Here is a 14,577-nt window from a genome sequence, read left to right as displayed (position 1 = left end):
AGTAATGGACAATGGTACACAATTCACCTCTGCAGCTTTTGCCTCCTTCCTCCAGTCACGAGGCATATCCCACAGCAAGACATCTGTCTACTATCCAGCTGCAAATGGTGCCATTGAAAGATTTCATCGTGCTCTCAGATCCTGCATTCAAACTGTCATTCAACAGTCCAAACCATGGAAAGAAGCTGTTACTAACTGGCTTCAAATCTACCGTGCGACACCTCATGCAACTACTGCTACTTCTCCTTATGAACTTATGTACGGACGTAAAATGCGTACTAAATTGGACATTTTATCCTTGCCAACTTCCACATCTGCCATGGATGACTTTGCTCGAGAGACTGTACGCAAGCGTCAAGACAAAATGCGACACTACACTGATGCCAAACGTAGTGCACGGAAACCTTCTTTTCGACCTGGTGAGAGAGTGAGGGTAAGGAAACCTCAACACGTTCCAAAAGCACACCCCAGGTTCACTCCTCCAGTGACTGTCGAGAAAAATGTGGGTACACACTCATTCTTGCTGAGTGATGGAAAAGTTTGGAATGCTACTCACCTTGCCCACTGCCCTCCGTTCACTGAAAATGACTCTAACAGTAGTAGTCTTCCTGAGAAAGGTGCCACGAAAACGTCTCCAAAAGAACAACGTACTAAATACATACCCAATTGGCACAAGGACTATGTTATGCCTTAAGATGTTGATTTACCTGTACTTTCTGGTTTAAGATAAAGTAACTTGGTTCTTACAGATGGTTATATAAGTACAAGTAATAATCTGTTTTACTCAAAATGTGTTTTGTTATTACATAGCAATTTACTGGTTACAGAGTACAATTACAAATGTGATTAACCTACAGCTAATGTAATGTGTTTACTGTGCAATTCTTAGATATGGAGAAATTACTTTTTCTACAAGAAAGGAAATGTTGTGTTCTATGCTTTCGCCACAAGATGGCGCATGTACTCGGATGCTCAGAAATAGGAACGGCAGAAGAAGAGAGAGGACAGAATAAGTAGGAGAGAAGAAGAAGGTAGCGTGGATGTTCGAGCGATGTACTGAAGTTGTCATAAGGACGTGCTGATAAAGTTGAGTGGTTGGAACTACTACTGTCTCCTTATTTCCAAACAACACCACACAATGTTTGGAGGACGTGCTGCTTATGGAAGACTTTCTGTCATATTAGAACTTCTTCTTTGAATACAGAGGGCGTTCTATCAAAGTTTTATGCAAGTGCTAAATGTTGAATGGCATTGTTAAGGTTATAAGCCACAGATTTATTTTCCCATTCATACATACACCATGAAGTACAGCACAATGAGATGAATACCTACCCCACTGTTAGATCGACCTCCTGCTGCACTCTGCTTTCTGTGATCGTGAATGTTGTATGCATCAATTAGACACCAGGATTCCTCTCCCAGAAGAGAGGAATCTGTGTGACAGCCTCACTCAACGAGACGTGGACTTCAACGCCGCCAAAGGAATACAAACTGCCAAGGTGGGGGGTCAATCGGCCCTGAACGTCATCTGAATACATTAACATCCACTAAACATTTCACGATGAGAAAGCTTCACTCGATGAAGACATTTGGTCCCTTCCTTGCTTCATATTTAGGATTCTTTCCACAGCAGAGTCTTCAAAGCGTAAGTGAGCCGCGATATCAGTGCTATTAGTGGTTAACTGGGGTGTGTGTGTGTGTGCATGAAAGCCACACTTACCAGCTCCTTCTTTTTCATGCACTCCATAAGAATGATGAACAGATGTTGGGCCTGTGTGCGGCTGTAGGTGAACGTCTTCTGGATGGTCACCAGCAACTGGTCTCTTAGAGACTCGTTAATTATGCTGCAGAGGCAATGAAAATGAAATGAGCTCCAGAAAGGACGACTGTAAGGAAACATTTTGAATTTTAAAATCAATGGTGACTGTCGTTCTCTTCCTTAACCTGCAACCGGATATATAAAAAGCCATAGAAACAACTCAGAGATAAATTTAAGACTCACCAGGAATATAACCTAAAATGTTTACAGGGTGTTATTAAAGCAAAAGCATCAGCACATTCTGAAAAAGCCGTTGCATCACTTGAATTTTCCATTGCGTAACTGATTTTCCATGCAGGATAAAACTGATATTAATAAAGTTTTCCCTTGGATTACAGCATAAGGTGCACGAGTCAGTGAGTGCATACCCTCCCTCCTCAGAGTATTTGTGTCCAAAGGCCAAGATGTCTGAAGCCCTGCCGCTGCCATCGCACACCACCACAGGGACCGGAGGCGTGTCCCTGAGGTACTCCAGCACGATGGAGATGACATTAGGGCCGCCTTCCACAATAAGAGCCACCACCGGCACCCCCTGGCCAATACCTGTTGAAGAAAACAGAAGGGAGCGCAAGACAAAGGGGACATAAGAAGGGGACAGAAAAGTGAAGGATGTTGAGGAAAGCAAAATCACAATTTATATACAGCAAAACACTGCATGCCTTCTAATTAAGAACGTTTTTTAAAGAGCCCATACCGAATATGTGTTGGTGATGCTTTGTGCTCTGGTCCTGCACCAGGAGCATTTCACAGTTAAACCTGGCTCCTCGCTTCATAATCACAAGCTATTCAGGACAATTATGCATAATTATCCGGAGGGATTTCTGGCGCATGGTGTGACTATGTACAGAAGAAGGTAATGCAGATAAGAAAGGGATTTCCTGCCTTGTTCTTGCTCCTATTTCTAGTTTACTTTCCACACTCTCTTTCTAATTATACCCATGAATATCATCTTTAAGACACCAAGAACTCTGTAAAAACCCCTTTTAGTGATCTCAATGTAATCCTTCAACCCCCCCTTGCCTCATCCTGCCCTTTCCCTGAGCAACTCCACCCCCCTCCCATCCGACCGCTGTGTTTTCCGCCAGGTGTTTCAACTCTTCTAATTCAAAAGCCGTGTAACTGCCGGATCTCCCCCCCCCGCCCCGCACCCTCATCCCGGTTTGCATAATTCATAGAGAAGAAAAGTGCCGTCTGTCTCCTGAGCACGCAGCCAGACGAGCACATGATAAGTGCTTACATACTGTACACACAGACACACAAAAGCAAGCGCACACATCCAGAAGCATCCCCGCCACCATTACGCCTTGACTCACACAGCCTCATGTGGCCTTGCAACCGGGACAGTTACATAAGGAGAGTATTTTCGGGGCCTCGTCTACTTCAAAGAGGTAAAACGTCACACGACCATACATCACCAGAGCCGAAAGAGACGCAGAGGCAGTCTCATAAGCTCTATATGAATTCTTCCTTTTGCTGGATGCTGATGGAAACTATATATTTTTTTTGCATGACCTGCAAGTGTTCATGTATACACGAGGTTGCGGTTGCGCCGGAACCCAGAATTGCTATTGATGACTAGTGACCTTTGGAGGCAATGCGGCGGTATCTAAAGCAGATTATTGTCCAAGTGAAACCCAGCGAGGAGCAAATGAAAAGCGTGAAAGCACAGCTGTGTCATAACTAATTGGTAGAATAAAACGCCCGCCTGTGCACGAATACACATTACAAATAGAGGCTTAACGTAACTATGCGTACTCCAAAACAGCAGTTGCATTTTAGGATGGATTTTGACCTCCCATTAACAGTTAGATTTTCTAATTATCTAGAGCTTGAACTGCAGTTTTTGCTCTGGAAACGGAAACTCATTAAATATGAATGAGGAAGTCCGACGATGTGTCTAATTAAAGCTGTCGTCCCAGCCAACATGCCAAAACAACGTTTCTCCTGTTTCTCAATGTGGGTGCCAAAAAAAATAAACCAGATTTCTAATATCTTAAAATATATTTATTGTATCTGAAAGTTTTTTGTGTGTAATTCCTCTGTGTGGGATGCCTGGGAAATGTTGTTTATATCAGTTGTGTATGAAAGGCTTTTATGCAGGCATAGGCAAGCTAAGGTCTTTTTTATCCGGCCCGCCGAACATGTCCAAATTATATCATTAAATTAAAGTTTATTATAATTAAACCTCATTTATCTTACATTTTCCCTGTAATGCTACCTGTAAAAGGCCAAATCCTTTCATGTAATGACTTTTACATGTCATTTATATTAGTTCACACAAACACTCCATCCGTCTATCCTGGCCCGGCCCAGGACCCATTGTGGCCCGCGAGTCAAAACGTTTGCCCACCCCTGCTTTTATGGATCCACAGATGGCTCCTGACCTGAATTTAGAACCGGGCCGGCTCATGAAAGGCGCGGTCACAGTGATGTTTCTGAAGTGCTGAGTGTGAACTTAAGATGTTAAAGCTCTGCTTTGACTGAACTTGCAATTTCACAGGTTTTCAATTCTATCTCGTGGCTTTATTTTTAGAGAAGTGCCTTTGAATTATTGTATCTGTGGGGTGGATTTTTGCAGTCAGCGCTCAGCCTTTACTCCAAATAATCACACGAGTCATCACTTTCAAAAGAATCCTGTGGTTCTAGACAGGACGTAGATTCGTAGACCCAATCCTGGAGCCATTGATTATTTGGTGCTGATGGGAAAATTGTTTACTCCCCCGCTGTTTCTGTATATTTGCCAATTAGGAGTTGATTTGGGACTCTGATCTCCGTTAATGAAGTCTAATAAATGCATTTAATGAAACCAGAAAATGCGTCCTTTGCTGGACGTCTTCCCTCGCCGATATGATACTGTAGAATACCTGAGCAGGCGTACGTTTGCCATGGTAGCGTTGCTGTGAAATATCTCCAAGACGTTGAGTTGCTGTTTGTGGTTTTGTCTCCATCTGTTTTGTTCTATAGAAATTCAGATTGATTTTTATGCTTGGTTTTTCATGTTATTGAATAATTCCGAGTTCCTGTTCAAAGCGGCGCCACAACCAGTGCCACCAGAACTCTAAGAGCTTCCAGACCTTGAAATTTGATTTGCCCATCCAAGGAGTACTTTGTTTACCAGCTCACTGCACAGAGGTGTGAGGAAAGGTGTGTGTGTGCATGTGTTTCAATTTTAATGGATATGAATGTTTGACTTTGCACGGCAAGTAGCTGTTTAATAAATATAATTCACACCAGTGTCAATCTGCTGAATTTATGGACAAGAACAAACTAAATGTTTGGAACGAATGCAAAGAAATAATTAAACAATAATACTCAAACCCAGAGCCGACTCCCTCTCAGGAACGAGATGATCTTTAAGACAACCGTCTATATTTATCCAGCCTCGGAGACGAGGAAGAACGAGGAGTAGAAGGAATTGCGGGGGAAGATGAACGTGTAAGCGAGACACACATTACATGCCTTAACGGTCCCAGTTTAGGATCTGGCAGTGAGTGACTCAGTCTGTGTACGTGTTTTGTGAGTGTCATGGAATTAGAATCGGCATGACTGTAGGAGGTGGGATACAGTATGTGTGTTGGTGTCTTCAAACCCTACACAAAATGCTCACAGACACAAAGGATGGTAACAACTCACGCAGACAGAAAACGTCACGCGTGTGACGGCGACGCGAGACGACAGGCCGCGTAAGGTCAGAGCTACAGTGCGTTAAAAAGCGATGATGTTACGTCAGCTGTTCTATGTGACTTCAGAAGAAATGTGTTGGACTTTTTTGCTTTGGACGCACACTAGCAATCAGCTACTAATGAGCAAAGTGATGCTACTGTCTTTGGAGGGCACGTAATTACATTCTAAAAAAAAAAAAAAAAGTACCGGTAATTGCAATTACTGGCACTGAAATTCAAATTGTCTCATTACTCATGAATTAGTTTTAACAGCAGCCGATTCTCCTGATATTATAGTTTACGAACAAACAATCCTTATGGTGGTGAAATGAAAGAAACCCACACACACACACACACACACATCTTAAACTATTCAATCCAGTCTACCCAAGCAACCAAAGTTGGATTTGAACAGTTTGGCTCTGATGCTTGTGAGCCAGAAGCTACTTACAAGAGTATGGGTGTTCTGAATAATGTTGAGTAAACAGCGTTCAGAACACCCAGCCAGGCAAGTGGGCTGGGAAACATTTTCCAAAAACACAAACAGAAAATTTGAATAGGAAAAGTAGATTAAGAAAACATTACCGAAGGGAAGTAAACATTCAAAAAGCAATTAAAAATACTAATCACAGTTATGCATCACGTAATCTACTAACTTTTTATTTTAGCACCTCAGAATTGGACACAATGCACCCGTCCAATCTACTACTACTGTACTTTCGGCTTGTCCCATGAGGGGTCGCCACAGCAAATCAACCTTCTCCACTTCACCCTGTCCTTTGCATCGTCCTCCCCAAAACCAGCCACTCTTGATCCTTCGAGTTGCACCAGATTTCCACCGTCTACACATTTACACCCTGTCACCCACCCGATGACATTAGTCTGCAGCCCTACCTGCAACCTTGGGAAGGATAAGATGCCATAGAAATGGATGGATGCGTACATAACTCACCTATCGGGACATTTTTCACCTTCCTGGCACGCTGACTCTTCCAGACGACATTTACCGCAGGTCACACCGCCGATAAGCTGCTCACATTCTTTCCACACCACATAATATGCTGTCATTCATCTTCAACCTTTCAATGGACAATGCAGATGCATACCTTTTATCAAAGATTTTTTTTTTTAAATCTCAAAACTGGACTTTCAGTCAAAACAAGAAATCATAAATAATGGAAGACCAGTGACGTGCGGTGAGGTTCGTGTCTGGTGAGGCACAGTCAGATTTACAAATAAATGAACCTACAGCTTATTCATCATTTGATTGGCAACATTTAACGTGTTTTGTTTAAAAATTCGTACCAGAATTTTTTACATATTGTCACAAACCTGGCTCATCAGTTTATAACAAAAAGGGGAGACCACACATAATCTGCGTATCTACAAAAGATTTAATGAAATTATTCAACTCTGCGTATCAGTATCTGTGCAGCGTTGGATGTGTGTGGATGCGTGTGTTGATCAGTTAAAGTTTAACTGATGTTTAACTGTTAAACATATGTTCTGAGACGCGTCTGTGTGGGTGAGGGGGTGTGTCGCCGTCCAGCTGGGGCTGCGGAGAGAGAGAGAGAGAGAGAGAGAGAGAACGGAACGGAATGGCAGAGTTATGCCAGCGATGGAGGAAAAGCTGGGCTTCATTTGACAGCTTATGTTCTCCAGAATGTTACAGAACACTCGTTCACATCCAATGGACTCTGTCAGGCCCAGTCTGCCGCGGTTCTGCTCGAATCGGTCCCGCACTTTGACCATGAATACGCGCGGTCGCTGCTCGTGTTTGGAGGCTTCTCGGTAAATTCTTCATGTCGCAATATCCCATCCGAGTCCAGACATCGTCAGAAGTTGAGAAAAGAAGGCAAGAAAAGCAGAAAACACGGGTTCTTGCTTGACGTCCAGACATCCAGACAGCCAGCGCTTCCGTGTTTACAAGCCCGTCTCGAACGAGCGGATCAGCTGATGAGTGCGCTGAATCACTCACTGGTCTCCTATGGGCTGAAGGCCGTATTACATGTGGCCTCATTCTGCAGTATTTTAATGCCACTGAGCACAAGAATACGTGACGCACTAATTGTATTATTAAAAATGAAACAATCATAAAATATATCATATAATATCACTGATGTTATATTATATTTTATATTATTTTTAATAATATAAATACATGATTTTTATATACGAAACACCCGAGGGGTTCCGTCTCGCACGCCCATAGAATGGAAGGATGTGCATCAAGTAACCTTGGAACAGCTGATAAATTGTCTCTCTCAGCCTCCCGTCCTAGGCTTCCCGGAGTTTTCTCAACCATTTGTTCTCCATACGGATGCATCTAACCAGGGATTGGGTGCTGTTCTATACCAGAAGCAGAATGGAAAGCTCCGTGTGATTGCATATGGTTCCCGAACTTTAACGGCAGCAGAGAAGAATTATCATCTACATTCAGGCAAGTTGGAGTTCTTGGCCCTCAAATGGGCAATCACAGAGAAATTCCGAGATTACCTTTTCTACGCCCCATTCTTCACAGTGTACAGTGACAATAACCCACTGACTTATGTACTGTCTACTGCCAAACTTAATGCTACAGGGTACCGATGGGTAGCCGAACTTGCAGATTTCCAGTTCACAATTAAATACCGCCCTGGCAAGGAAAATATTGATGCAGACAGCTTGTCCCGAATGCCGTTAGACATGGAAACATATATGAAAGAATGTTCAGAGGAAGTTTCATATGATGTCATTGGAGCAGCTACACAAGCAGTGGAAAATCAGGATGAATTCAGTGTGTCTTGGTCCATGGGTGTCTCAGTCCAATGTGCAACAGTAAAAGAATGCACACCCCTGACTCCTCTGACAATAGATCAGATCAAAAATGATCAAAGAAATGATCCCACCATTGGACTAGTGGTTCAGTACAAACTGAGAGGAACGAAACCATTGGCCCCAGAACTAAAACAACTCAGTCCACAGGTCACATGTATCCTTCGGGAGTGGAACAAACTTGAGATTGATGAGAGTGGAGTAATGCACAGGAAAACGATGACCAAGAAACAGTTGGTGCTTCCAGAAAAGCATAAAAGTACAGTGTTGAAGGAACTTCATGATAATATGGGCCATCAGGGGGTGGATAGGACTGCATCACTGATTCGGGAACGGTTTTACTGGCCCCATATGCAACGAGAGATAGAGGATTATGTCACACAAAAATGTGTGTGTCTGAAAAACAAACAGCCCAGTTCTGTAACAAGAGCACCGCTAACGAACATTGTGACCAGCCAACCATTTGAACTTGTCTCTGTTGATTTTTTGCATCTTGACAAGTGCAAGGGGGGTTATGAGTATATTCTGGTTATCATTGACCATTTCACACGTTTTGCTCAGGCATACGCCACAACTTCCAAGTCAGGCAAAACAGCTGCAGATAAAATCTTCAACGACTATGCACTGAAATTTGGCTTCCCGACAAGAATCCACCATGATCAGGGTGGTGAATTTGAAAATCAACTGTTCAAACAACTGAAAGAATACTGTGGAGTTGTTGGGTCAAGGACCACTCCCTACCATCCCCAAGGGAACGGGCAGGTTGAACGATTTAACCGGACTCTACTTCAGATGTTAAGGACACTCACAGCGAGACAGAAAAGTAACTGGAAAGAGTCACTGAACAAGCTGATTTTTTCATATAACTGTACTCGTTCTGAAGTTACAGGTTTCTCCCCCTTCCATTTGCTGTTTGGGCGCTCTCCACGGTTGCCAGTTGACATGGTGTTCAACCTGACTCCAGGACATGGGGAGGGAAATCATCACAAACAAATGGAAAGGTGGAAACAAGGCATGGAGGAAGCGTATGAGATCACGCGAGAAAATGCTCACAGGGCTGCCACGAGGAGTAAAAGACATTATGACAGTAAGGTGAAATGCTCAGTGTTACAACCTGGCGATCGTGTTTTAGTCAGGAACCTGACACCACGGGGTGGCCCTGGTAAACTGAGAAGCTACTGGGGGGATATTATTCACACAGTTGTGCGCCAAGTGAGTAAAGACATTCCAGTGTACGAACTCAGACCGGAGAACGGGAAAGGGAGACCCAGGATTTTACATCGTAATCTTCTTCTCCCATGTGACTCCTTGCCACTGGAAACATCGGAAACATCGGTGCAACCACGAGCAAAGAAAAGGAGTGTGGAGGAAGTTCAGGATGCTGAGGAGTCTGAAGAGGAGGATGATGGAGATGATGAGTATTATCCGGTCTTACCCCAGCAGCAACCCAGGCAGGTGAGGCTGTGCCTCACCTGCCTGGGTTGCTGCTGCCTGCCTCCCCTGACTGCACGTCACTGTGGAAGACCTATGCCGGAGTTAAAAGGTTTGCTTCAAACCTTTGCTTCAAACTCATGGACATTGAATTTTGTTGTGCACGAATCCGTGACACAATTGAGTCAGACGTTTGACAGATGCTATGAGCGGCTTGAGCAGAAATGCACCACACTTGGCCTGACAGATAATCTCTGAAGCAAACAGCCTGTCAGAGACACGAGGAGACGACTCAAGCTACAGAGTCTGACCAAACACGCTGGGCTCTTTGACTTTGTCAGGCTAAAGGCTGATCTCATTTGGACTGTACAGCTCGCAAACTGTGAGCAATGAAAGTAAATCTCCTGGATGGCTTCTCAGCTTTTTGGCCCAGAAGGATCTGAGGCAAACTGTTCCTGAGGGGACAAAGTTACTTCAGCTGGTGCTCACTATGCCGACTACAACAGTGTCTGCTGAGAGGCCATTCTGCGCTTTGAAAAGACCGAAAACATACAGTCGGAATCGGACTGGCCGACTTTTGAAACTCAGAGAAGATAAGGACAACTTCTGCAGCAAAGTCATTGAGTTTTTGAATTCACAACTAACGGTAGGAACATATATGCCCACACTGCTGTGCAGTACATTATATATTTGTACAATACAACGTCACTGCCTGGGACAATACCTGGAGGAAGTTAGAGATTCAAGCGTACCCACCACTGGCTCTTATCTCCCCACCACAGAGTTGAACTCTCTGGCAGTTGCTGCTTATCATTTTGGCATGTTTATTGTATTTGTTTGTGTATAAACACACCAGACTGTCCCCGCACACTGTCTCTTTTCACTTACTCTCATGTGCTTGCAAATATGTTCTGTACCGATCAGCCCGAATTTGGCGCCGCTGATTTAACCAGCAATGAATGTACGAACCACCACAAGGAGCATAACTGGTGACGAGCCAGTTCAGGAAAAACTGACATCTAAAAAAATGAGATGTTATTATTAGAATTACAGCTCATCTTTAGATCTGAACAAAAAATGTGTTATTATTAGAATTACTGCTCATCTTTAGATCTTTGCACACAGTTTCAACATTTATTCCATATTATCTTCCTGCTATTTGTGCTGCCTTCGATAGAGCCCCACTCAACAGGGGGTGACATTTATAAGCAGGTTCACTCTGCAGTTAGGTGACACGCGCATCCAAAAATAAAATCAACACCGAGAAGGGGCGCAATATCCTTAGCAGTATCTAAAATCATCAGGAGTTCGTTCGTGCACTTGAAAGAATAGTCCTACAGCTCTCTTAACTTCCCATGTACCACGGTTTAACTATAATCTCCTTGGTATGAGCTGCTCCATGATGGAGGTCACGGCGTCACTGCTAATCTGCAACGCGAGGCCCGATGGCTACTGGATTCAATTACCCCAGGTCGGCTACTTCATCTTTTACCTGTACTGAGATAAATGGAACCGCTGCTATAGCAGGACAGTGAAGGTCGCACCTGACACACGTGTGCTGGAAATGCATACATTCAATATTCAAAGAATCTCAGACTCTTTTATTCCTCTCCGGGGGCCGCGCATGTGCATCCAATTTAAGGTTTTCCTTGTTCAATTTAAAGAGAGAAAATAAGAAAACATTCTTGGGTGAAGCCGCCTTCATATGTATTCTCTCTTGCAGCATTTCCATTGGTGAAGACGCCTCGAGGTAATAACTCGTCTCACCGCCTGCGCCCTCTTCAGACGCTTTGTGCACCTTTTGCTCTATAATTCTCTTCCCTCTCCTCACCCTCAATCCCTTTCCGCTGTGTTCATTTTCTCACTCTTCTCCCTTCCTCATTAACTCGTCATCTCTCTGAGGCAGGTATGGGATTAAAATACATTATGGTCCGCTGCTGGGGGGCATGTCAGAACCGCTGTGAAACAGTTGAGCAAACTGTGCTGAATGTTTGGACGCTGACTGCTAACTTCTGGTGCAGGTAAAATTGCACACGTGTAAATGTGGCGGCTGGAAGCAACGCGTTGCCCTGACCGTTCTCCAGCTCTGCCCCTGACTCTATTTCACCAGGGTTGCAGAAGCAGCTATGGACCTTGGTGCCCAAGCCTGGTTTGTGTGTCTGCTAACAAACCAGCTCATTTACATATTTTTGTAACATGTCTAGAATCCAGTGGACAATTTCCATTAAGAACTGTGCTGTCTTCCCGTTGGCATCATTCTTACACAAGAATAAAATGGACCTGAAGCTAAACAAGAGCAGAAGCAAGAAGCTTTGAGGTGGACTACTGCCGGTTCTCTGAATAAGTATTTCAATCCCCCCCCCCCCTCTGCCAGATGAAAATTAAATTCCCTCCAGTCATTTTGGAGAAATCACATTCTCAAGAGGTCACAGTGACCTCGAGCTTTGACCTCCAGATTCTAATCGATTTGTCCTCGGATCCAAATGGGTGGGCCAAAATCTAAATAAGTTCATCCAAGTTGCTCCTGCCCAGCCGACGGACAAACCAAAAACAGCAACAGCTGTCACAGGTGCGGCGGCAAAGACACCGCGTTCTGGAGCCAAACACACACAGCATCTCTGTCAGTCACTTGGCGACAGCCGCTGCGTGAAAAATTTCAAGCCAGACACAGTAGGATTATCTACAGGATGGCACAGACATCACAAAACACCACAGGGGAGATTATGGGTATCTAAGCACCACATTTCTATCATCGAACATTTTACGCTTTATGTGTGACCGTTAGCTGAACGAAAAAAGAAAGAAAAGGGCTCGTCGTTAGGTGCGGTCCATGTTCGGCCACTGAAACTAACACCTTTACTCCTCTTTGCTTTCTTTATTCTCCATTCTTTGACAGGACCTCAGGATATACTTGGATCCCTTAGGAGCCCCCCCGGTATGAAGAAAATTGATTCACTCCTTGAATGAACATGGACAGGTAATCAAATAAAGAAATGGTGCTTGTCTGCCAACCCCACAGCTGTGCAAGCTGACGCACCAGACATGCACAGAGAGGCCTAGTATGTCAAACAGACATGTAGCTATACAAGTATCGCACGTAGCCGTTGCACATTTATGGCGAAATATGGACTGCAGCAACATTCATGCAGGACAAAGGACATGAAGCAAGAATGTGTGGACGAAAAGCTGCAAGATTGTGACTTCGTATTACAAAAAATCAATTAGCAGAGGGGACATTGGCATCCTGAGTGTCAGACTATTAAATCAACGATGGTTAACAACATTGAACTCCACGGAGATTTTCTTACAACGCAGTTTCAGGAAAACTGCCTGTCGCTGGAAATAAGCGAGAGGAATGATTGTGGGGTTTTGGGCAGCAGCAGCAGGAGAGGAACTTCAACCACCTCAGGATCAATGAGACCACAGCGGAGTACAAGGAGTCTGTCCACACTAACATCCTGATCAAGAAGCTATTGCAGTGCCTCCAACAGCTGGAGACACTCGGGATGTCCCCACGGACACACATGCGCCCTCTCTAGTAAAATCTTTAGAAATATCAATGCAATAAGATTGCCGGTCCTGCAGAGAATGTTACGTTCAGTGTAAAAAAAAAAATCAAGAGGAGCCACATCCATCAGGCTGTCAGAAACCTGGACAAGGTCACTGCCGGGCGTCCTGAGAGTCTATAGGTCCTCTCTCATCCCATTTCATCCCATCCTATCTTATCTCATCCCATTCTCATGTGATCCTACCCTACCTTATCCCCATCCTATCCTATCCTGCACCATTCTCTTCTGTCCCATCCCATCCCCATCCTAAAGCTAGTCACATGATGCAGAATTTAAGAAGGGTACACTACATTACCATCATACGAATGGTCAGATGCTCTTATGACGAGTGGGCGTCCCTTTGCCTTCCCAGCCCCTTTTGTATGAATCCAGGCATAGGATGACAAAGGGAAGTCCATAGGTCACATGACTGGATGACGAACAGGAAGGAAGTTTATCGCTATCGGCTTTCTCAGCCATGTCTACATTTTCAAGGATCTACCTCCGGACACCCTCATTTTCTAAATAAGCAATAACGTAAGAATTTCACCCGAAACCCCGAGGAAATGATCATAAATTGGTTTTATGTTGGCAACAAAAGCTAATAAGAAATAAATCACGGCTAAAAACAACTTCCCCAAGCGCTGGCAAACTAAAACAATGCTCTGAGAGGCGATAGAGGAATGTATTTAAAGGGTATCAGCGAGGTTTGGGTGCACTCATGTCTTTGTTTCTAATATGTGAGAGATAAAGAAACAGAACAGAGAGAAAAAGACAGAGAAATGCATTTTGTATTCATGTCAATACATGTGGGTTCGAGAGAAGGTATAATATGCAAATTGAGACGCAAAGACAACATGTCAGGGGCTCAATGGTGGATGAAAGCGCCACAAAATGGCTAATATGCACATTACTTGTTCACATAAACATACTAATACGCACACTAGGACTTTAGATGTACTATTGAAATACACTCTTGCTGCTCTGGCATGAGGATGTCGGGGGTTTTTGTTTCTTTTTTTTTTTAAGGAGATGGAAATTTCACCACCACCAAATAACAAGCATCAAACAGAAGGTACTGTATAAATATCCAGAAAGAAAACCAACCTAACATATCTGAGGTAGCTTTCTTTCATTTTTGTGCATGCAAAACTACATATGCACCACCATCACCAAACAGGCTGAATCCATCTGTTCATCTGAGCTGTCGCAAAGCTCTGAAATTAAAAATGAACCTGTTCTGAAGGAAGGCTAATCGTCTCACAGCCAACCACAAATACACAATCTGACAGCGGGTGTTTGG

General features: G+C 43.9%; 1 protein-coding gene across 2 annotated transcripts in view; it reads right to left on the bottom strand.

Moving 5' to 3' along the window:
- The window catches only part of trpm3 (transient receptor potential cation channel, subfamily M, member 3), a 105,571-nt gene that overhangs the window by 32,459 nt on the left and 58,535 nt on the right, over positions 1-14,577 (bottom strand). For both annotated transcript variants that reach the window (XM_068738792.1, XM_068738793.1), the window contains exons 7-8: positions 2,188-2,362; positions 1,721-1,844 (exon numbers count right to left, since the gene is read on the bottom strand). In XM_068738792.1, coding sequence (XP_068594893.1) covers positions 1,721-1,844; positions 2,188-2,362 — 299 coding nt within the window. The remainder of the gene's footprint in view (positions 1-1,720; positions 1,845-2,187; positions 2,363-14,577) is intronic.

Source organism: Brachionichthys hirsutus, chromosome 4, assembly GCF_040956055.1.
Source record: "Brachionichthys hirsutus isolate HB-005 chromosome 4, CSIRO-AGI_Bhir_v1, whole genome shotgun sequence".
NCBI classification, from domain to species: Eukaryota; Metazoa; Chordata; class Actinopteri; order Lophiiformes; family Brachionichthyidae; genus Brachionichthys; species Brachionichthys hirsutus.
This window is presented reverse-complemented; position numbering and strand designations above follow the sequence as displayed.